The 25,659-nt window shown below is 43.0% G+C and overlaps 1 protein-coding gene across 1 annotated transcript; it reads right to left on the bottom strand.

Annotated features, from left to right (window-relative positions):
- Positions 1-1,546: 1,546 nt before the first annotated feature.
- On the bottom strand, positions 1,547-24,997 carry LOC141095510 (5-hydroxytryptamine receptor 3A-like). The gene is made up of 9 exons (XM_073581535.1): positions 24,952-24,997; positions 22,544-22,698; positions 19,735-19,779; positions 18,236-18,345; positions 14,321-14,493; positions 11,165-11,325; positions 4,157-4,364; positions 1,898-2,104; positions 1,547-1,824 (listed from the first exon to the last, which is right to left on the bottom strand). Exons 1-9 carry the CDS (start codon positions 24,995-24,997, stop codon positions 1,547-1,549), a joined length of 1,383 nt encoding a protein of 460 aa, XP_073437636.1.
- Between the last annotated feature and the right edge of the window lie 662 nt (positions 24,998-25,659).

Below are 25,659 nucleotides of genomic sequence, written 5' to 3'. Positions count from 1 at the left end.
GGGGACACTCGCTTGGCAGCCACACAATCAGATCCAGCTCGGGTTTTCATAAGCCATAACAGTCCATGAGGTTTATTTGCCATCATAAACCACAGCAGCAATATACAACAGCGCAGCTTCCATTATATAGCTTCACATGACAGCATAGCTTCCATTATACAGGCTATTTAGCCCCAGGGTTATCTCACCCACGTCAGGGTTCCCATATGGCTGTTTCTCCAGGCTGCAGACATCCACTCACTCCTCAGGGACTCTCAGACACTGGCCGCCATTACCCACACAGCCGCTCCACAGGCTGTTAGTGAGGAGATCCTTCTCCTCACGGGACCTTCCAAACTGGACCAATCAGGTCCCAGCATTCACACTTGTGACCTACCCTGGCTATTATATGGTCCGTAGCCACGCCCCCTGGGTCACATGGCTATGACCTCATCACAGGTCCTTCACCTACTCACACAGCCTTTTACTATAGGTGTTATCAGACACACCCCTGGGTGCGTTTGTGGGCAGCTAGAACCCACCCATCTCTCCAGCTGCCTGAAGGCTTCTCCCTAACACATAGGCACGACAGATCAGCTCTGCTGATCAGCACATAACCAAGCCTTCATCTCAAAGCCACCCACTTTGAGACACACCACGGCCACTCCGTATTCTGCCACTCATCCTCTCTCTTGGGACATCCACACAGCGCCCCCTAGTGGACACAGTGGTCATTACACCACAGGGCGATCAAAAGATCGTGTCCACGCCAACATGGTATCATTAAAAACGTCAGCTCGGCATGAAAAAAAAGCCCTCACCCAACCCCAGATCATGAAAAATGGAGACGCTACAGGTCTTGGAAAATTATGGATTTTTTTTTTTAACAAACTTTGGATTTTTTTCCACCACTTAAATAAAAAAGAACATAGACTTGTTTGGTATCTACAAAGTTGCAATGACCTGGATACTCATAATAGCAGGTCAGTTTTATCATTTGGTGAATGGTTAAAAAAACAACCCCCCAAAAAATTCAGGAATAGCACTTTTTTGCAATTTCACTGCACTTGGATTTTTTTTTTCTCATTTTCCAGTACACTATGTGGTAAAACCAATGATGTTGTTCAAAAGTACAACTCTGCCCCCAAAAAACAAGCACTTACATGGCATTATGGAAAAATAGAAGTTTTGGATCTGGGAAGCAAGGGAGCAAAAAACAAGCGCAAAAACGAAAATGGGCTGGTTAATAATAATGATGGGTCCAATCTCTAGAATTCCCACTAATCTTGAGAATGAAGACGCTTCAGCGTTGCATCCTCTACAGTTTTTCTCTGCAGGAGCGTTGAAGTACCATTGTACATGAAAAAACGGGGAAGTGGACACAGAACAGCATATTCTTCCAATTACTCTTTGATGCTGGAAATAACTCCAAGAGGCAACTTTGACATTTTTAGCTTTAACACAAGAAAAAAGTAGTGTAGTAAAAAGTTACACACAGTGTAAAAACACCCACATCTCTCAGAGGTTGTATTCGGTATAGGTAATATTGAGGTTTGGTTAGAATAGATCATGCAAGCCAGACACTGAGGACCACTGTAAACATAATAATGATGATGAGGAGGTAGAGTAGGAAGACAAGCCTGTCCACAATCAGGGCAGCAATGCACCAGTCTGACTTGGCATCATCCTTTTCCTTAGATAGGGTAAGCTCCTGATGAATGTGTAGAATTTCTGCCAGTAGCCTTTTTAGCAGTTTTACTTCTTGCGAAACTTTTCCCTTTTGTAGATCCTTCTTCTCCTGGAGTTCAGCTATCTTCTCACATTTCTTTCCATTATCGGCTCCATCTAGGAAAGAAGCAGCAGTTGGAGATGGTAAAGAGCTAGAAACATCTGATCATGGCCATGAATCCGTACTCGCCTTTTCCTTCACCTGCGATAGGAACCTCGTCTTTTTTATGGGGCTTTACTTTGAAACGCAGAACACGGGCCAAATGTGTCATGATCCAGATTTTTATCCATGCTGGAACGCTTGGCTGAGATTCAGACAACATTAACATGTACGAGGTTGCAATAGAACCAATTGTGCTGAACACCATGACCGCAAGGCAAACGCAGCAGAATATACCTGTATATAAAACACAAAGGCACCAAGAGTAATTCAATGAGAAAACACTTTGAATGGTGCAAAATTCCATAATATGCAAGATGGCCAACTGTCTCCAAGATCTAGACCATGTTGGAAGCATGGTTATGCTTTTTTGTATTATGCATATTTGCGCCCATTGCATGCGATCTTAAAATCAGGAATTGGATAAAAGAGGATCTGCCTCTAGATAACAAAGGGTTCGGTAGTCCAAAATTGGACATGCTGAAACCATATCTCCCCTGCATAGCATCAATCAAGAGTCTCTATACATATTAAACCGATTGCTGAACCTGTCAAAATTGTCTAGTCTAATGTGTATGGGGCCTTTATTCAGAATACGCATAAGAGCACAAAGGCATGTCAGAGCAGAAGTATTTATTTATTTTCGGTGCTTACATTGGGGGTAATATCACTTGGCCGGTTGCTTTGCATTTTGTTGGATTGGAGCGTCGTGGGCCAACAAATGATAATCAAGATGTCATAAAAACTGCTAGCTAAAGGAAGACAAATGACATTATGATCCTTTGTATGCATGTTACGAGGATCACCAGGATGTCGTTATTATTAGAATGTGTAGCCAATGTTCGTCTCAAAACCGTTCAACGGTTCTGTCAAAAACAGAGCAAAAATAGCATCTTCAGGTTTGAGGGGGGACTGCATAGCCAGAGTCCGAAAAGGGTATAAAAGATCCAAGCAGGGTTCAGACCAGAAAGGGGTAGAATTTGTGAAGTCACCTATGAAGGAACACATCAATGTGGAAGGGGGTTTCATGGAGTAATGAAGAAGGGCCTTTCAAGGCTAGGACACCCCAAGGAGATAGGGGGGGTCACACCAGGATGACATAAAAAGGTAAGATGACAGCAAGGATGACAGTGAGGATGACAGTGAGACACTGCAAAAAAATGAATGTGTGATGGGTTTATTTCTGGTTAATGTCTCTTTGTTTAGTAATTATTGTAAGATGGCCGCTGGATGGGTCCTTGAGTGGAGATATGTATAACCGAGGTTGGTAGCTTCGGTGATATGAGCTCGGAAAGCATGCTCCAGCACACAGTGTTGAGAGAGTTATCAGGCCATTCCAGGGCCGGGTTTTACGAGCAGTAATAAGAGATGGATGGGAATGACTGCTCACATATCCCCACCCCAGGGGCGTGGTTTGGCAGAGAAAATGGAGACCGAGTGTCTCATTCAGGGTCTGGGTCTGGAGATGTGCGGATCTCCTATGTGATGGTTTGTGCTAAGGCCTAAAGAAGTGGACACAATCCTGAGTGGCTGGACCCGCGATATTGTATGGACTTTTTACTTTGTGTTTTAATTTTGTGCTGGAAAAGGCTGTTATTTTGTTTGCTTTCCTGAGCGGTTTGTGCAGTTTTAATAAACCAGCCTGGACATTTTCATGAAACCGCTTCCTGTGCTTACCTCAACCGCAGCTGAGTGAGTACTATGTAATATTGTAGTAATTTTGTAATCTGTTTTATCAATATTATTCTATTCATTTGATTCTGAGTATAAAACCATTTCTTTTTATGCATTTTGTCAGTGTGGTTTCTTAGCTGACCGTGCAATGGAATCTATGCAGGAATATCGTTATTGGGTTATCATTTGGTATTGATATTGTCAGTAATATTTCTTGTTGTTGTTCTGAATTCTTGTCATTCAGTATTAATATTGCTGACAGTAATAGTATTTCTATATCATCCATTATAGAAAGTGCCCTTATAGTTTCCCTACCTAATATTAAAATCAGAATTTTTTTTTCACCAACACCACATTACTCTATTGCACCTGATGTAACAATGATATTTAAAACTGATTGAAGACACTGAACGACCACATAGAAGAGATTTCAGCTCTGAAGCACAGGATTCTGAATACTGCTTCCCTGGACTATACTGTAGTACAGACTGTAACTCAGGATGAATGGAATATACACTAGGTAATTCAATAATCTGTGTACTGCAGCACACTAATTTCTCTAAAGTTTTATAGGTTCATTATAGACTATATGTAAGAATATAGAAATACACTTACCTAAAACAGGGCTATTGTTTGAGCTAGGGAGCAGATCATTCAGAATTAGCAGGAGCACAGAAAACCCCAACACCACTGTAATCTTAAATCCAAGTCTCTCTCCAGTTCCCATTTGTATAAACATACTAACAATATCCAGAATGACCAAGAAGCAGGATGGGATGATGAGGTTTATGATGTAGACCACAGGGGCTCGCTGTATGGTAATCTGAAAAATAAAGTTGGAAAATACTATGAATTAAAATTTATTAAATCAACCTGTCGTCGAATTCTGGTGGAAAAAATTACTCATTACTCTGTCGCCTCATTGGGGGACACAGAACCATGGGTGTTATGCTGCTGTCAACTAGGAGGTGACACTATGCATAATCTGAAAAAGATTAACTATGGCTCCTCCTCTGCAGTATACACCCTTGGACGGCGTCAGCCTTCTCCAGTTTTTGCTTAGTGTCGCAAGGAGGCACACCTAAGGGTTTATTTCTGGGTTTTTTTTCCGGAATACAGATGAAGAAAAGTGGGTCTGCAGCAAGACTCCTGGCATGTCTCCTTCCTTGGCCCCCTTTTTTTAGGGATGCCCAGTTGAAGTAGAGATGGCGGTTCCCCATGTCGCTCCTTCCCCAGTCCCTCGGGTACTGGTCCGAAGTTGAGACCCCCCTCCTTCCCCAACCCCTTTGGGGTCTGGGTTGAGGTCGAGGCGAGGATGAAGACCCCCTGACGGTGACAGACGCACCCTTCCTAATCCCCCTCAGGGGGTATTAGGTTGAGACGCCTCAGGTAGGGTCGGAGAACAGGCAGCATTCTGCAGCATCCAGGGACCCCAGACCAGCTGTGGGATCCCGCTAGGGCCGGGGAAAGGTGCAGGCAGACATGGCACATCAGAGACAGGGCTCTCTGCGCCCCTGTCTCTGCAGCAGCAGCGGCTCCATAGCGCTTCAGGGGGACACCCATACAGGCACCGCTACCCCTGCTGACCCCACCGCTAGCCAGTTGCCCATTCCGGGGGGGTCTGGTGCAGATCCAACCCCCTCCCGGACTACAGCACCGCCCTGGAGCCCTCCTGGGCATCAGGTCTCTAATTGAGACCGCGGCTTCGGCCTAGCTGAAGCCGCCGCCTTTTTCCCCGCCCCGCCCCCCGGATGACTAATATGACACTCTATAGTGTCATAGAAGTGGCGGATCGAGACAGAAAGGGCGTGTTTTTACATAGCCCTGCGCGCCCTTTTCAGCTCTCCGCCACCCTTCTTCTTCTCCTCAGTGTCCCGGTGGCCATTTTTATGGCTGCAGGCTATACCTGACAACGGACGCCTTCAGCAGGGAAGAGAGCCACAGCAGTCTCCGGGGGGCACAGAACTGTAAGATCACAGCTGGGTTCTCTTTACTCAAGCTGTGAATCTATATTACCTATAAGGCTCTCTGTGGGTTTCCTCTGCGTAGCCACCCCTGTAGGGTCCCTGATAGCCAGCCTCTGTGCACTATGCCGGGCTCAAGAAAAAGAACCAGGCAGGACTGTTTTTATGCATTCTGCACAGCCTGCAAAACCACTCTCCCCAGTGGCAGCACATATCCGCACTGCCGGGATTGCATCCTGAACTCTGGGTCAGAACCCCAGGGAGTCCCTACCAACACTTCAGTGTCAGATACCACGCCGGAATGGGCTACTCAGATGTTGCAGTCTATGACACAGTCCATAGATAACCTAAACGCTACATTGCTGCAAGCTCTGCAGGGTCATGTCTCGGCTATGAACATTACCCAGCAAAAGGACAGCTTGTCTCAGGAACATGCTGTTTCCGACACTCGCAGACGTAAGCGGACCCACAGGTCGCGGTCACCTGCGTCGTCCTATAGCACACGGTCATCCCCCTCCAGGGAGAGACACCGTCATTCCAGGTCACCTAGACAGTCCCCTATCAGAGACAGACAATGCAGTTCACCACAGCGATCCCCGACCACAGAAGACCCCGGCCCTGATCGCCCACCAGGGAACGCCTTAGCGATATGCAGGATTCGGAAGGCATCTGTGACTCCGACTCAGACAACGAAATGGAGAGGTCTGTGGTACCTTGTCCCCCTAGCAATACAGCTCTAGTTGAGGACATAATCTCTGCCATCCATCTGGTGCTGGAAATTTCAGACCCAGCCCCGGAAGCCCCAGAACACCAGAACACAAGATTTGCTTTGAAAGTGTTCTGAAACCGCCTAAGGTCTTCCTTAATCACCCAGAGTTTCAAACGATACTAAGCAGTTTTCACAGCCTGAGAAAAAATTTTCCAATCGCAAATATTTGGAAGCGAGGTACCCCTTCCCACAGAAGGACACCAAAGGGTGGACAGATCCACCCGAAGTGGACCCCCCAGTATCTAGACTAGCAGCACAGACCCTACTCTCACTGCCAGATAGCTCAACCCTCAGGGATGCAGCAGACCGACAAGTAGAACGCATGGCTCGTTCAGTTTTTGAAGCGGCAAGGGCCTCCCTGGCCCCTGCGTTCGCTTCAGTTTGGGAGGCCAAGGCCATCCTGGCTTGGGCCAAAGAACTGCAAGATGGTCTTCAAGCTTCAAATCCCGGGCTTTCGCATCAAGCGGTTCAAATAGCAGTGGTAGCAGACTACATCTTTCATGCAGCCCTAGACTCAGCAAGAGGTCTAGCGGGGATAGCGGCAAACGCCATTACGATTCGGCGTATCCTCTGGCTGCGGGAATGGAAAGCGGACGCGGCCTCAAAGAAGTCCCTCACGCATCTTCCGTACCTTAGTGGAAGGCTTTTCGGCGAAAAGTTGGACACAATGATATCCAATGCCACTGGGGGTAAGAGTACTTCTCTTCCTCAACTGAAACCTAAACGCACGTTTAAACGGCGTAACCAAACACAATTCCGATCCTTTCAGAATTCTTCTGGCTGGTCCGTCTCGCGCCCAGCGCAAAATCGCAACCGCTCGCCACGCAGGGACAACCCACGGACGGCGCAGAGGCCGGACAGGACTTGGCAGTCGAAAGCAGGCCAAGCGAAACCCAAGGGAGGAAAACCTCAGAACTTCGCTTCATCATGACTCACGAACTCCGGAAGACATCCCACCAGTAGGCGGGCGACTTCTACTCTTTCAGCAAGTCTGGCTGCCTATTACAGTGCATGTCACATATGTTTTTAATCCATTTTTTTCCGTGCTCAGCACGGTTTGGGAGACCCCACCCTCCTCCTTTGTGACATGCACATAAATGAGCTGTCTTTCACCAACAAGCCCATATACTGGGAAGCGCCTGTCTGTATCCTGTTCATTTAGACACTGTTCACATGTTCAGGTTTTGAATACATTAGATAGGGACTGCTTCGTGAAGGGTTACCGTGAAGTGGTGAAGCAGCTTGGTATGTATTTTTTGCAAAAAATGTGTCGACTAAATACCCTGTATTTGTTATACAGCACTTGCTGATTACTTTTATGTTTTTTACTGCAGAGTATTTTTTCAAATTTGTCATTTTGTGCTCTCTTGTTGTGGTTTAGCCATTGGGTGGTGTGGGCATTGTCTTACCGACTTGTTCACACTTGTGCATGTCACATATATGTTTTTAATCCATTTTTTTCCAAGCTCAGCACGGTTTGGGAGACCCCACCCTCCTCCTTTGTGACATGCACATAAATGAGCTGTCTTTCACCAACAAGCCCATATACTGGGAAGCGCCTGTCTGTATCCTGTTCAATTAGACACTATTCACATGTTCAGGTTTTGAATACATTAGATAGGGACTGCTTCGTGAAGGGTTACCGTGAAGTGGTGAAGCAGCTTGGTATGTATTTTTTGCAAAAAATGTGTCGACTAAATACCCTGTATTTGTTATACAGCACTTGCTGATTACTTTTATATGTTTTTTACTGCAGAGTATTTTTTCAAATTTGTCATTTTGTGCTCTCTTGTTGTGGTTCTATTACAGTAGACAGGTTGGTCAGGGAAATAGTGTCTTCCGGATACAAGATAGAGTTCACTTCCACTCCACCGAACCGGTTCTTCCTCTCTGTTCCACCAACACCATCAGACAAGGCTCGTGCCTTCCACCAAGCGGTCTCCTCACTCCAAGCAGGAGTCGTAATACTGGTTCCTGTGAACGAAAGATTCAGAGGGTTCTACTCCAATCTGTTTGTAGTTCCCAAGAAAGGAGGCAGCGTCCGGCCTATACTAGACCTAAAACAGCTCAAGAAATATGTACGCGTCCGTCATTTTCGCAGGGAGTCCCTCCGGTCCATCATAGCATCCATGGAACAGGGAGAATATCTCGCCTCCATAGATATACAGGACGCATATCTTCACATACCAATTGCTCCCGCCCATCAAAGGTTTCTTCGGTTCGCGATCAACCAGAACCACTACCAGTTCGTCGCTCTACTGTTCGGACTCGCCACGGCTCCAAGAACGTTTACCAAGGTCATGGCCGCCACCATGGACGTGCTGCACTCCAGAGGAATTCTAGTCGTTCTGTACCTGGATGACCTTCTCATCAAGGCTCCCACCTTCAAGGATTGCGAGGTCAGTGTCTCAATCACAATCGACACCCTGAGTCGCCTGGGCTGGTTAGTCAACCTACAAAAGTCATCGACAACCCCGAGTCAGTCTCTGACCTTCCTGAGAATGCTATTCGACACCTCCAGGGGTCTGGTGCTCCTCCCCAGGGGCAAGACACTGAGGGAGAGGGAGAAATATAGGTGCCGTCCCTTGCAGGGTTAAATGTCTGGGGCGAGAGAGAGTGAATATAGGTGCCGCCCCTTGCTGTCTGGGCCGAGAGAGAGAGAAAATGAATATAAGTGCCGCCCTTTGCAGGGTTAAATGTCTGGGCCAAGGAAAAAAGCCGTACGGCATAGGGAAAAAACGTTCCATGGAACATTTTTTTCAACACGCTGCATCGTCAATTTTCGCCGGATACGGGAAAAACCGGATGCGGCAACAATGTCTCCCAATGGGGAAAAAGCCGGATCCGGCACCACATATCGCCGGATCCGGTTTCGGACATTTTCGCCGCACACCGTCAGATCCTAAAAGCCGGATGTGTGAAAGTAGCCATAGCTGTGCAGCAACAGTGAAAAGCCTGTGTCATAGCTGGCTATTAAGTGGGGGTGAGTAGCAGTCTCTATTTTTTTTCTGTTCTACCCAAAGGGCACAGATAGGGCCAAAGGGGAGCATGTAAGATGCTTAAGTGTGAACTGGAATTTGTGCAGTTTGTCCCTAGTGGAAGAGACCAGCCCACTGCAAATAAATACCACCTCTATAGATGAGCAGCAAAAATTGCCACCACGGAGAGGAGCAGAGAGGCTTATTCCTGAGAATGAAGAGTACATCCACCAGTAAGGTGAAAAAGATCCACCTATAAGGAGTCTGTATGCTTTTGCCTCTAAAATGAAGAGGTTTGCCAAAAGACATGGCAAGAGTGAGGGACTGATACATGGTAACAGAGAGCAGGTTAGTAACTGTGTCTGGCTGAGTCTTTCCATCATCCTTGAGTGGGACACGCCATCCATATTCCAACTTTTTTATATCAGGGTGTTGTCCATAAACAATCTAAATTTAATTCCCTAAGAACCAATGATGTACCTTCTCCTCACAGGTCACTTGCGGGGTGTATAGAGTGGGCTTAGGAACTGGTGATCAGTTTTCAGCTGTATTTCACAGTCAGCATTTTCATTTAACAGTAAAAATGGAAGCTTGTTTTGATCACTGCATTGTTCTTTGACCATTTAATTGCTACTGTCAGTCACTGACAGCACCATTTATATAGCCTGCTTGCCAGTGTGCATCATCTCCGATCAGCCCTCCTGCAACTCGATCACAGGGAGTTGATGGCTTTTTAAGGCAACAGGGGGGCCTGTTCAAGATTTAAGTTCCCTAGGTCAGCTAAAAAATAAAGTTAGAAAATATAGTCCTATATATAAAATTGTTTAAACCCTAGGTTATATGCTAAAAATAAAAAAATAGAAACTCTAGAATTGCTGTTTTTAGTTGCCACAAATTTCCTACCCCAAAATGCAATAAAAAGTGATCAAAACATTGTATGAACTCCAAAACGGTATCAATAAAAACTGCAGCACAAAAAGAAAGCCCTAAGAAAACTCCACTAGAGAAAAAAATAAAGTTCAGAGTTTTAGAAAATTGCAGCAAACTTTTGTTTTAACAAATTTCAATTATTTTAGCCACTAAACTATAAAAGAGTCTTAGAAAGAAGTTTGGTATTGTCATAATAGTACAGACCTGGAGTATCATATCGCCATGTCATTTGTCACATAATGAATGTCGAAAAATCCGTAGCGGGAATTCCATTATTTTCACCATTGGAATTTTTTTCCAATTTTTCAGCACATTATATGGTAAAATGAATGGCTTAATTAAAAACTGCAACTCATCCTACAAAAAAATAGCCCTGAAATGGTAATGTTAAAGAAAGAAGAGGAAAAGTTAAAAGATGATAATTGTCAGGATTGCAAAATGAAAATAGACCCCAAACTTATTTTTCCTACTTTTGTCATGTATTGAATAAATATTAACTGTGAATCGTTAACAGACGGGTGAAGGTTTGTGAGAAGCAGAGGTATAGCTACAGGGGGTATCCAGCCAACACTTTTGCCATTTTTGTCTAGTTTTTGGTGCTTTAAGCCTCTTTTTGGACCAAATTCTTTTAATTTACGGTAATTCTTTTTTTAAGCCTATTGTATTTGTGTTCCCCTGTTTTTTTTCTGTTTCCTATTGTGGGCTTGGTGTTTAAAGGATTTTTGCGGCCGATTGAATAATTGCAAAATTTTTGCAAGTCATGCAACTTTTCACTCTAAAAAGGGTACAAAAAAAGTAAAAGATAAAAAAAAAACCCCTTTTTATTTTGTGCAACATTCATGGACCATATGCGCCATTTTCAAAAATTTGACGCAAAAAATGCCAATGAATAACACTAGACAAAACAAATAAGTGATAATATAATTAACCAATGATGAATCTGGCAATATATATTAAGGTATAAAATAGTTCTATTTGTCACCTGGAAGATCACTTGGCTGTACTCCACTCCGTCACTCGATATTGTTGAGTTTGATACACCGACGTCCAACAGGATCCAGTCTCCTTTACTGACAAAAATGTCTTGTGAGTTCATGTTCACTATAGATGAGTTGTACTTTGGTAACATGATGATGTCTTGGACTATATAGAAATGCAATAAGAACATTAAATCAGGTGTATACTAGGAGTCAATTGCTTCACTATAAAGTAATATAAGAACATTGTACATTAATAACGTCACTAAGTATTAGGACACATGGCTTAATCTCTGAAAAAAGTCCAAGAAAGCAAAAATTCTGCCGTGGTATGTATACTTTTGAGCACAACTGTAAGTATCCTATGTATATGTACATGTAAGGTACGTCCAAATGGCATCTAAATTAAGCTAAATAAAAACATGGCAAAACCAGCAACAAATCAATAGCAAAATCAATTAAAGTTAAGTTTTGTTGATGATTTTGATGTGGATTTCACACAATTTTATTAATAAGGTTGAAATACTTTATGAAAAGCTGTCACACAATCTGACATGCTGCTGATTTAAATTTAAATTAAACTTCCTCAGCATGGGGATGAAATTTGTCAAAATCCCATCCACTTTTCTTTTACTGTAAGAAGTTGTTCTTTTTACCCCCAAAGCTACATCCACTAATGGCTTACAAAATGAACTGGTGCTTATAAAAAGCACCTTTCATAATGATATAGTTGCAATCAAAATTTTTAACCCCCCCCCCCCCCCCGTGCAAATTTGTTAGAAAAATGTACAAACTTTCTACTGTTGGCAATAAACCAATTAAACAAGAATAATAAAAATTGCTCCACACAACTAATATAACTGTAACGCTGGTGGGCGTGGACCCACCATGCCATGGGGTGGGTTTATCCTGGAGGGGCGTGACTAAGTGTCTACTGGGTCTTCACTAGGGCTTCTGTGCTGAGAATGAGCAATGCCGCTGGTAGACACCAAATACCATTCCAGGACAGGCCTCGAGACTGCAGCAGCTGACCAGAGGGTCAGAGGCGTGGGTACGAGGCACCAGAGTAGAGAGGTCTAACAGGTAAACATGCCGGGCCATTAACAGTAGACAGAATAAGGAGGGATGCATAAACAAGGTGCTAAGATGCTAGGATCCAATGTTTGGGCAAAGAGTGATAGGAGCTTCCTAATATAGCCCCTGCTGGTATGGGATAGGCGAGGGAACCTAATCTCTTCAGGACACAGCAGGGCTAAATTCCTGCAGAGACCGTCCATGCTCCCCTAAAGCCAAATAACAACCACATTCAAATGCAGCAGTTCTGAGGAGTGTTACCAGAGACAAATCTCAGAGAGCAGGCCTGGCGCGAGGAGAAGCCGCATGGTGACCACGGTGAGTAGGGCGGCGCTGAGGGGGCATGAGAGTTACTTCCTTGACAATAGCAAGTGGTTTCTCCAAATTCATCACAAAATGCCACTTTTACTGATTCTGCAGCCTCAAAATTATTCACCTGCTTCAACTCCAGAAGCAGGGACTGGGGGAGACTATATGCAGATGGGTAAAGAATTTGCTAAATGACAGGAAACAAAGAGTCCGATCTCTAAATGGGATATAGTCAGCAGTGGAAACCGCAGTGATCTGTATTGGGAGCAGTGGCGACTGCAGGGATCTGTACTGGGAGCAGTGGGGACAGCAGGGATCTGTACTGGGAGCAGTGGGGACAGCAGGGATCTGTACTGGGAGCAGTGGGGACTGTAGGGATCTGTACTGGGAGCAGTGGGGACTGTAGGGATCTGTACTGGGAGCAGTGGGGACTGTAGGGATCTGTACTGGGAGCAGTGGTGACTGCAGGGATCTGTACTGGGAGCAGTGGGGACTGCAGGGATCTGTACTGGGAGCAGTGGGGACTGCAGGGATCTGTACTGGGAGCAGTGGGGACTGCAGGGATCTGTACTGGGAGCAGTGGGGACTGCAGGGATCTGTACTGGGAGCAGTGGGGACCTCATTGATCTGCACTAGGCGCAGTGGGGACCGCAGGAATCAGTACTGGGACCGATTCTTTTTAATCTCTTAATGACCTTTTTTATGGGATTGAGAGTAAAGTGTCAGTCTTTGCTGACGACACCAAACTATCATTCTGGAAAAGCATCTTGTGGACAGATGAGACCAAGATAGAGCTTTTGATAAAGTACATCATTCTACTGTATACCAAAAACAGAATGTAGCCTATAAAGAAAAGAACACAGTACCTCCAGTCAAATTTGCTGGAGATTCAAATTGTTTTGCTGCCTGTAGCACTGAGTGCTTTGACTGTGTGGAAGACTTCATGAAATCTGTAGAATACCAAAGGGTTTTGGGTGGCAATGTAGTGCCCAATGTCAGAAATCTAGGTTTGCGGCCTAGGTCATGGGTCTTCCAGCAGGAAAATGACCCCAAGTATACTTCAAGAAGCACCCAGAAATAGATGGAAACAAAGCCCTGCCGAGTACTCAAGTGGCAGCAATGAGCCGGATCTAAATCCCATTGAACACCTGTGGAGAGATCTTAAAATTGCTGTTGGGAGAAGGTGCCTTCACATATGAGAGACCTGGAGCAGTTTGCAAAAGAAGAGAAGAGTGCTCCAAAATGCCAGTTGAGAGGTGTAAGAAGCTTCTGGATGGTTATAAAAAGTGATTAATTGCAGTTATTTATTCCAAAAGGGTGCAACAAAACATTAAGTTGAGGGCGCCAACAATTTTGTCAGGCCCATTTTTGGGGTTTTGTGTGAAGTTATCTCCAATTTACCCCTTTTCTATTTTTTTTCTTTTTCTTTTTTTTCCAATACGCACAAAGGAAACATGTGTATAATAAAATGTGTAATTGCAATAATTTTCTGGGAGAAATACTTCATTTTCTGGAACAATTTCAGGGGTGCCAACTTTTTTGGCCATGACTGTATATGTCAATGTCTATGGAAGTTCTCACAATTGAAGATATACTGTATAAAGCAAAATGGCAATTATGAGAACAGATGTTTGCTGAATGAAATATCATTAATCCCAAAGAAGAACAGTGTACAGTCATCTTTACCCTAGTGGGAAATGGCTAATAACGGTGAACTGCACACCAAACATTGAGGAAAGACTTTGGATGTAATGTCATTTTATAGACATTCAACGTACCTGAATGTATGTAAGGACCGAAGGTCAAAAGACAGACTTGTGTGTCGAATGGAAACTTGAAAATGTCTAGATTACAGGTACTGACAATTCGCATTGGTTTGGAATCTATAATTAAACCGTCATTGTAGATGAGGAAGTAAGGAATCACTGGAGAATTCTCATCACCTTCAGTCCTGTATAAGACATAGAGAAAAATAGCAACATATACAGTATTATAAAGAAGTTGCACAATGCATCTGTATGTAGAGTATCTGTGTGTATACACTATACAGTGGTATATATATCTATCTTCGTTTCATCAGACAAGAGAATCTTATTTCTCATAATCTGGGAGTCCTTCATGTGTTGTTTAGCAAACTCTATGCGGGCTTTCGTATGTCTTGCACTGAGGAGAGGCTTCCGTCGGGCCACTCTGCCATTAAGGCCTGACTGGTGGAGGGCTGCAGTGATAGTTGACTTTGTGGAACTTTCTCCCATCTCCCTACTGCATCTGTGGAGCTCAGCCACAGTGATCTTGGGGTTCTTCTTTACCTCTCTCACCAAGGCTCTTCTCCCACGATTGCTCAGTTTGGCTCAACGGCCAGGTCTAAGAAGACTTCTGGTGTTCCCAACCTTCTTCCATTTAAGGATTATGGAGGTCTCTGTGCTCTTAGGAACCCTGAGTACTGCAGAAATTCTTTTGTAGCTTTGGCCAGATCTGTGCCTTGCCATAATTCTGTCTCTGAGCTCCTTGGCCAGTTCCTTTGACCTCATGATTCTCATATGGTCTGACATGCACTGTGAGCTGTGAGGTCTTATATAGACAGGTGTGCGCCTTTACAATTCAAGTCCTATCAGTTTAATTACACACAGCTGGACTCCAATGAAGGATATTAAACAAACCACAGAAATGGACCTTGATTGCAGACATCAAAGAAACAGGGATGGCATGATAAAAAAAGCCTTTATTTATTTGCTCACGATAATCAGTTTCTTTTAATGGTACTATACATATTTTTTATAGATATATGCATATCATTAATTTTTATTTTTAAACACCGTGGTTTTTGGTATAATAAGATATATTTGTATATTTATTATATTTCATTATTTATGTTAATAAACTTACAGTCCCCATGCATATTTGCAGTTGATTTTAATAAGCGGTGTGCCATACTGGCACTTTCTTTTAATATTGCACATTATCTGTTTGTTGCCAATTGATTAAATAAAAGCTTTTTTATCATGCCATCCCTGTTTCTTTGTCTGCAATCAAGGTCCATTTCTGTGGTTTGTTTAATATTGTCATCCGTATGGTCTGCCATTCAACCATGGAGACACACCTGTGTTATATTTAAGATTATACTTGATGTATAATTAATTATACCATATTATATGCATTGTTGCACATTTTAATATATTTTTCACGGTGTGTCCCACTGTTACTAACTCCAATGAAGGAGTAGAACCATCTCATGGAGGATCACAAGGAAATGGACAGCATGTGTCTTAAATATGAGTGTCTGAGCAAAGGGTCTGAATACTTATGCCCATGTGATATTTTGATTTTTCTTAATAAATTTGCAAAAACTTCTACATTTGTTTTTTTCAATCAAGATGGGATGCAGAGTGTACATTAATGAGAAAAAAATGAACTTTTTTGAATTTAACAAATAGCTGCAATGAAACAGAAACATTGAAAGGGGTCTGAATACTTTCTGTACCCAGTGTGTGTGTGTGTGTGTGTGTGTGTGTATGTATATATATATAATGTGTGTGTGTGTGTATAAGTCATGGTCACAGCGGGTGCTAGATCGACGAGACCTTTGCAGCAGGTGGGCCCACCAATGCTGATTTCACCTTGATGTGCATGCTTGGGTGCACATTCAGGCAAAAAGTATTGCGCTGCAATAAACAATAAACGCCGCCAGCCAATCAGAGGCTGGCAGCTGACGTCGGCTTGCCTGTGGCACATGGCAGTGATGTAATGCACTGCCCATGCTAGAACGCTGGCTACTGAAGAGGACGCCATGCAGCGGGGGAAAGTGAGAAGGATAATTTGCTTCTTTTTAAAATGTGCTGGAGAAGAATGGAGGGTCCCAGGATGAAGACATTATGCCAGAATGGGGACATTATACCAGGAAGGGGACCAGTAATGGGGAAATTATGCCAGAATGGGGGACAGTAAACCAAGATGAGGGACATTATACCAGGAAGGGGCCCAGGATGGAGGAAAATGTTATAGCATTGGGCCCTGGATAGGGGAGATTACTACAAGAGGGAGCCAGGATGAGGGACATAATTAAATGGAGGCTAAATACGTATGTCTGTATATTATCTAAAATGCTACAAGGGCCCCTACAATCTAATTAACGTGAAGTGGGGTCCCAGGTCCAAATTTTATACCAGGGCCCATCTGACTTTAGTTACGTCATTGTAGTATACACTCACTGGCCACTTTATTAGGTACACCTGTCCAACTGTGTGTTAAGACTTAATTTCTAATCTGCCAATCACATGGCGGCAACTCAGTGCATTTAGGCATGTAGACATGGTCAACACAATCTCCTGCAGTTCAAACCGAGCATCAGTATGGGGAAGAAAGGTGATTTGAGTGCCTTTGAACGTGGCATGATTGTTGGTGCCAGAAGGGCTGGTCTGAGTATTTCAGAAACTGCTGATCTCCTGGGATTTTCACGCACAACCATCTCTAGGGTTTACAGAGAATGGTCCGAAAAAGAAAAAAAATCCAGTGAGCGGCAGTTCTGTGGCCGGAAATGCCTTGTTGATGCCAGAGGTCAGAGGAGAATGGGCAGACTGGTTCGAGCTGATAGAAAGGCAACAGTGACTCAAATTGCCACCCGTTACAACCAAGGTAGGCAGAAGAGCATCTCTGAACGCACAGTGCGTCGAACTTTGAGGCAGATGGGCTACAGCAGCAGAAGACCACACCGGGTACCACTCCTCTCAGCTAAGAACAGGAAACTGAGGCTACAATTTGCACAAGCTCATCGAAATTGGACAGTAGAAGATTGGAAAAACGTTGCCTGGTCTGATGAGTCTCGATTTCTGCTGCGACATTCGGATGGTAGGGTCAGAATTTGGCGTAAACAACATGAAAGCATGGATCCATCCTGCCTTGTATCAACGGTTCAGGCTGGTGGTGGTGGTGTCATGGTGTGGGGAATTTTTTCTTGGCACTCTTTGGGCCCCTTGGTACCAATTGAGCATCGTTGCAACGCCACAGCCTACCTGAGTATTGTTGCTGACCATGTCCATCCCTTTATGACCACAATGTACCCAACATCTGATGGCTACTTTCAGCAGGATAATGCGCCATGTCATAAAGCTCGAATCATCTCAGATTGGTTTCTTGAACATGACAATGAGTTCACTGTACTCAAATGGCCTCCTCAGTCACCAGATCTCAATCCAATAGAGCATCTTTGGGATGTGGTGGAACGGGAGATTCGCATCAGGGATGTGCAGCCGACAAATCTGCGCCAACTGTGTGATGCCATCATGTCAATATGGTCCAAAATCTCTGAGGAATGCTTCCAGCACCTTGTTGAATCTCTGCCACGAAGAATTGAGGCAGTTCTGAAGGCAAAAGGGGGTCCAACCCCTTACTAGCATGGTGTACCTAATAAAGTGGCCAGTGAGTGTATATGTACACACAAATATGTGTGTGTGTATGTATGTGTGTGTGTATATATATATATATATATATATATATATATATATATATATATATATATATATATATATTTTTTTTTTTTTTTTTAAACCTGTACATTTTGCACCTGGGAACTCTAATAGGCGTAACCCAATGTTACCGAACTTTGCATAGAAGCCCATGTATCTGATCCTTTTAATTCCTAGTTACACCTGCTGGATACAAATATATGCTGTTTTAAGACTTGCAAACTTTCTTACATTTCATAGATGTAGAGGTCTGGAAGCCAAAGATTTTGGCCAGGAGACACAATTTTCTCAATTCCACAAAAGTCCTCAGGAACCCAGTTCATAAATTCATTTTTCCATTCCTAAATTGAAATGCGTGTTAGTAGTTTGTAATCAACCTTGTAAACAAAACGTTTTATAATTAGGCTTTTTCTCCTGATCCTGAATGCTTTTTTTTTCTGTTCCTGTTTAAAGGACCATTCCAGGTAAAACAATTCATACCATCTTTTTTTTTTTTAGTAAACTGTGCCTCAGAAAGTTGCAAATCTTGGCTTGTGCCAAATTCATGGCAAAAAAAAAACAAAAACAAAATTCCCCATAGTAAAATCTGGAGAAAGCTGGGTGTGATTTTATAGGTGTCTGTGAGTTCTCTAACATTTATACAAATTCTAAAGAAAGTCAGAAATTGACACAAATTTGGGGGCAAATCTAAATCGGTGCCTAAATTTAATTTTTTTTCTAACTTTCAGGCCATCCAAAATGGGCAGGATTTTTTAATATGCAGACGGAGACTCACCTTTGATTTCATCAGAGCCAGATTTCAGCACTTGCTGCAGGAATCGAAATATGTGACGAGGGACATGTGATGGTGAGGAGTGGAGGGGCCGTTAAGGTGAGCAGTGAGGTGAGTACAATAAATTTTTTTTATGGCTCTTTACAGCCACCATTCTGCTGAATTACTGGTACTTAAAATCTGCACTTTGGCAAATTCATTTTTGTTTTTAGAATTCGCATAGTATTCAATTCCACTTGAATGTATTTGCTCATGTCTCGTGTACAAAGTAGAGCCATACAATGAAGCACCATGCTTTTAAGTAGACAGAGCCTTGTTCATACTGTGCAATATACATTTTCTGTATTTCCTGCCCTATGTTGTCTTGAAAACGTGAGTTTGTCATTATCAACTATATTCACACACAAGTTGTTTGACCTACAATTTTTTGCCACATGTTTATAGAGTTGCATTTCCACCATGATACATTATATGCGAACAGAGTCCTGTTCACACTGATGAAAGTGGAGTGCTGCTATTTTTTTTCCTTAACATTATCTAGGCTTCTTGTATGTACAACATATATTATACTCGTATACTACGCCCATGCCGACCTAGTGATGTAGCACAAATCATTGGAAAATGTGAGTATAAGGAATGTGCACTGCAATACTAGCATGCAACACCTTTTTTGTTTTTCTCTTGTATCTTTTCGCCATGTTTCATCCTTTTGGACCCAGAACCACCTTTTATTGTGATAAGTCAGATTTGCAATCTTGAATGTGATTGGCTCTCATTGCTTTTAAATCCAATGTTTGTTTAATCTGCTCTTATGAAGTGAACAAGCGTACCAAATCCTTGTCATGCACTAACCACAGTGGGTAGATTTCTGAGTGTTACTTCAATGGTATGTCCACATGAGACATATTTTCACTGGAAAAATCTGCAATGAAGATTGAGTAAAGGTTTAGTTTCTTACCATAAGGAACCAGATGTAGGTTGTCAGAGATTGAAGGCTGGTATCCTAATACAAAATGTAACATATTAATTACATAATAATTAAGTTGGAGCAGAGTGAAGCTCCTGAGCCGTAATAAAAAATGTCCCCTTAAATAGCAAGTGCATTAGTCTTCTGCTGTGTGACGCCCTCCTCTACTTGATTTACAGCTGTGACTCTACGTCTCTTTTCCCAGACAAGCTGTGGGGCAGGGAGGTCAAGGAATCCCGAGGACAAACCAAGAGAATGTGTCAGAGACAAAGGAATAAGACAAGCGAAAAGTCAGGAGCAATTTTGAGGTCAAGCACCGAGAAGGGTCAGAGAACGTTAAATGGAACCTGTCATCAGGATTGTGCACAGTAACCTACAGTGTCAGGCCAGCACCGTTATGCTGACTACAATCATACCTGAGTGATGAAATCCGTCTTGTGGTTGTTGTTTAATCTGTATTTTTGGTTTTGAGTTAATGATATGCTTGTGCCGCGGGGCGACCTATGGGGGGGGGGAGTCTTCATGTGGTGCTCTGCTTACATATTCATCTGTATGGCTTCTGATAGGTCTCTGATCATTCACTGACCTGCCCCCTAGTTTATATAATGAATATTATATATCTTGAAAAAAAAGAAATCACCCTCAGCAGGCAGGCGACGCCTGCACTGCACTATGATCACAGGAATAATATGAATTTAGTTTTTATTTGCTGGTGGCGCCGGCTGTGCCTGCGCAGTAGCATCTGTTGGCGATCTTCCTTCTTAACCCTCCAGTTCTCTGTGGAAGCCACCCCCTGACGAAGGACTCACTCTGAAACGCGCGTCGGGGTGTGCTCCGCACTTTCATCCAGTACCACCCTGGTAACCCCATATGCAGTTTGTTCTGCTGGCATTCCCTGTGTCTCACCATGTTTTTTGCAGCACCAGACTGGAGTACTACCCTGCTTGATCTATTGATTCATCTACACACTTATATCTTTATACTCTGTATATACATTTTTTTTTCTTGTGTGCTCCACCACTTTATCCCAACATAGATTGACCCATTTATATTACTTATTACTGGTCATTACTGGATAGGGCATCTCTATTTATTATCCTAATTATCATTGTTGGTTGAAGGTAAATTTCCTAACCGTAGGGAATTCCTCTCTTCCCTTTCTACACCTCATACCTCTCCTCTCAGCTAGGGATACATCATAGAATATACTTAGGGGTACTCTGATACACCACAGGTGGCATTTACTATACAATATATACTATGCGCCCATCCACCTGTAGGCATATCAGATTATGTGCCTCACACCACATTTATTGACACCAGCTATGATTTATTATATATCACATTAAAGGCTGCCTATTTAATATTGTACATTAACTGCCAGGGAAATTATATATAATATTTGATTTCATGCACATATAGTATTATCTGGTCCCTGATGTACCATTATCTGATATTACGATTGTTGATTTTTGTACATGAGTGCGGGCACTCTTTTTGCATGTAGTACATTTTTTACCTTGTTTGTCCAATAAAAACTTTTTTACCTATCTATTGTTTGTTCATGTACATTTTTGTACCATTTATTCGGCATTGTTCTTCCTTTGCTCCACTATTTTGATCCGAATGGTCTGCCATTTACACATCCAGATATGACACCATATACTGATATTTACTATTAAGCAATTTTTTATGAATGGTGATCTGTACTATTTGCTACCCAGTGTGTATCTTCTGTCAGATGAATAGCTAATAATCAGAGCACCACATGAAGACCCCCACAGGTCGCCCTGGAGCACGAGCATATAATTAACTCAAAACTGAAAATAAAGATTAAACAGCAACCACAAGACGGATTTCATCAACCAAGGTATCATTTTAATCAGTATAACGGCGCCGTCCTGACACTGTCTGTAGGTTACTCAGCACAGTCCTGCTTACAGGTTCCCTTTAGGGCAAAGGGGCAATCAGAGCTAATGGTGAAAGAGGTTAAATCCAAGGTCTGACAACAAAGACCAGAGTCAGAGAATACTGAGCACAAAGCATACACACCACCGTGCAAAAGTTATACGTGGCAATAATCTAAGCAAAGCCAGCCAGCTAAACAGCCAGGCAATCGATATTTGGAATACTTTCAGCATGCCTGGCCTAATTGGGCTGCAGAGAAATGACCTACACAATGCTGACTTCCCAGCACACCTCTACATACTAAAGGATGACCGAGCTGCCACTCACAATACTAGCAGCCAGACTCTCCCCTGCAATCTAAAGGACGGCTGAGCTGTCACTCACTGCCCCCCTAGGACACTGGATCATGCTCCATTAGACGTTTGGCCATAGGGGTGGGCACAGTCAGAAGAGAGCCCCTGTGCAAGACCAATATATGGGCCTTTTGCAGTGCAATTGTTCATCATAATGCACAATACCACCTGCTTTGACGTAGTTGTGGGCCCTTATCTCTTGGGCCCCTGTGAGCTGCACAACTTGCACCAATGGTATGTCCGTCCCCGCAGGTATCTATTATCTTGTATTCAAGACCTACACAGCCATATATAATTTTTGAGGGGAATTTAAAGTTTATAACCGTTTCCCGTAATAAGGACTGAATTGGACTCTCCTGCAATACCGGGCACAGATGCCCAAAGGGTTTAGCCATTGCTTCTGTGTAAAAATGAAGGCAACACAGCACCAGCTGGGGTACCGGAGCCCCTTCCTTTTGTTGATAATGTAAGGGTTAACTACAAGAATCAGATTTTAGGGAACAGAGAAATGTATAAAAACTGCATATGTGGTGTCTTACCATGCTGATGACCGTATACAAGGACAGGTCAATATACACTGTGGTTGGAGTTCTCCAGTTCTTAACTGGACGAACTGACTCTCCTGGAATATTGTCACTACCGAGGTTTTGTGCTAAGTCATAGAAGCTACAGATCGTCTCAGAGCTGCTTGTACCTAGGAGAGAGTATAAAAAGACCCATCAGCAAAGATAAGTAGAGTTGAGGGAATCTTTTTGTAGGACCTTGGTCCAGTGGCTGCGTCTGTATTCCAAGGCCGCTCGACGGGAGCCAATCAAACCGCCTCCTACTAACGGCCTCTTCTGATTAGTAGGCATGGAGTGATGTCATAATTGCAGCATGACACATGCATGATGTCACGTCAGGGCTACTAATCAGAAGAGCCATGGGGGATGCGGTTTGCAGGGCTCCTGCCCAATTGACGAGGGAGACTGAGCTGGCTGATGAACCAGTCTCCTGCAAATTTCATGGTAGGTGAATTAGAATATGGCACCTGAATGATATAATTGAACCCTACATTATTGGACGTGACTAAATCTATGAGAAATCCACACTGTATGGGTCACTAATATGACCCCCATATGCTGCTTATGGGCACATATTGTACCTTTCACTGTCTGCAGCAACAAGATGTTAGGGAAGAGTACTGTGCAGTAGAGAGCACCATACAGGAAAGCATGGAGTACCTACATGCTTTCTCCCCTCTCCGCATAGAGAATAAGACTCCATGCTCTCACTTACTGGTTCCGTTGTTTATACAGTAAAACTAATCTCTGCATCCTTGTGACATCTCAACACACTGGAAATATCAGGGAATGCTCATTCAGGCTGATCACTTGTAAAATCTCAGCATCTTACTGGTTTATCAAGCATGTCTGGCAATTTTTGGTGTGCCCCAAGATGGCACCAGGAAATGTATATTTATTACTCTACTAGCAGATTACAACTCACTTAACTCATTTTTGATGTCCTGCTGGAAATGATTCCACCTCCTAATTGTTACCGTGCAGCTAATGTTATTAGGGGTCATTTCCAACTCTCACTTTCTATCGGCAGCACATATACGTGATGCAAGGCAAGGTTCTTTGCAAGGTACAGTGCTCTATATCTTTTCGGCTTTTGTTTACAACCATTTTCTCATAACAATTGGAGCAAGTATGTAATTAAAAAAGTACAGAAACTACTTTATGATGCCTAATTGTGGCTGTCTTCAGGAGACAGCCCTACATATTAAAGCACTTGTCCAATTTCTAACAAGCATTGTAAAAACAGCTGTAAATGTGAGAAAAAAATGTAATGAAATTAACATTACTGATTTCTTCATTTTCCTGGCGATCCAGAATTCGTGCTCCTGTGGTACTAATAGTCTTTGTTTACCACTGATCAGAACTAGAGATGAGCGAACTTGTTCGGAAAATGTTCGCCAATCTCAAATTCGGCATGAAAGTTGCACATTCGGATTCGTGTTTGCATTTTTACGTAAAAATCGGCAAAAGTCCGCCAAAGTTCGGTAAATGACCGTTTTCACTAAGGACTCTTTCAGACGTCAGCGTTTTCGATAGCAGCACGTGCCGCAAAATGTCCTGCACAGGTATACACTGACACATGGATGACATCCCTGTGTCATCAGTGTGACACATAACCGGCGCCTGGAAATCAGCGATACTGTTCAATCCGTTCCCCGAGAACAGGTGCTGAACACAGCCTGAGCTTCAGCTTCCTTATAGAACACATAAAGGTTTCTCCTAGAACTTCCTGATACTTGATTAAATTCATTGCGCCCTCCATATACTGCAAGTTTCTAGTGCCAGAGGAAGCAAAGCAGCCCCAGAGCATCACTGAGCCACCACCATTCTTCATTGTAGGCATCACTAAGACACCTCCATGCTTCAGTGTACATATCACCGAGCCACAACCATGCTTCACTATTTACATCACTAAGCCACCACCATTGTTCACTCTAGGCATCCAGGAGCTCCCACTTTGCTTCACTTTAGGCATTACCAAGCCACCGCCATCTTTCAATTTAGGCATCACCAAGCCACTGACATGCTTCACTGTAGGCAACACCGAGCCACCACCATGCTTCACTGTAGACAAGATGTTCATTTCAGTGTATGCTTCATTCTACCTCCTCCAAACATACCGCTGTTTATAAATTTTGATTAAAATTCTTAATCTTGACTAAAGAACTAGTATTGCTTTTTTTCTACATTACTATGTTCTTTGAAATTTACATGGATTTCCCTACAAATCTGAATTGATGATATCGCTGCTCAGCATATCTTGTCGTCATACTTTATACATTTGTCCTAGTCCCTATGACAGTGACACCGATATCTGACAATATTATCAGATGCTTCGTAACTACTGGCCCTACATATTCACTATAAAATATTAAGTTACTTACCCCATTGGATGATTGAGATCAGCAAGAGAATACAGCGTGGAGTCATTTCACAGAGAATAGAGCTTTCTGATCTTTCTCCTTTTGTACATATATTCCTGTACTTTCTGTAATTCGGACAGGGGAGGGGCTCTGTTCTAGATCGCAAAGAATCTGGTGTAAGGCATCAAAGTGGATAAACTTGTTTAAAAAAAAATCTAACTCCTTTACTGATGACTTCAAAACTTTTTCGGGAGACTGGGGGTTCAAGGGGTGGGTGAGGAAAGTTTATATTTTTAAAGGGATTTGCTCTTTTCTCCAAAGGACAATTTTTTCATCTGTTTGATGGTAAATTTTTCATTTTTTTGTTCACCCCTTATCTACCATCCTTATCTACCATCCTAATTACCAGTCTGTGAAAAATAGATCGCACATAGATGGCATCAGATCCATTCACTTCAGTATGCAAATTGTATCAGAGTAGGATGTCTTCATTTTTCATCAGGTACATCAATACCTCATGGACAATAAAGGGTATGTGTGTAAGGAGGTGGCGAGGAACCTCACGTGCCTCCTCTCCCTTGATAGCTGCTCACAGGATTATGCACAGCACCTCATTGTTTATTAATGTGAAATGTAATGTTTATGTACTGTAATGTCATGTGTCTGTCAGGTACTGTGTATAAGCTTAAGGATAGAATAGGATCTTAGATAGCTTAGGACCGTAGGGGG

The sequence above is a fragment of the Dendrobates tinctorius genome, unplaced genomic scaffold (genome assembly GCF_039654945.1).
Source record: "Dendrobates tinctorius isolate UK_male_01 unplaced genomic scaffold, ASM3965494v1 ptg000009l, whole genome shotgun sequence".
NCBI lineage: Eukaryota > Metazoa > Chordata > Amphibia > Anura > Dendrobatidae > Dendrobates > Dendrobates tinctorius.
This window is presented reverse-complemented; position numbering and strand designations above follow the sequence as displayed.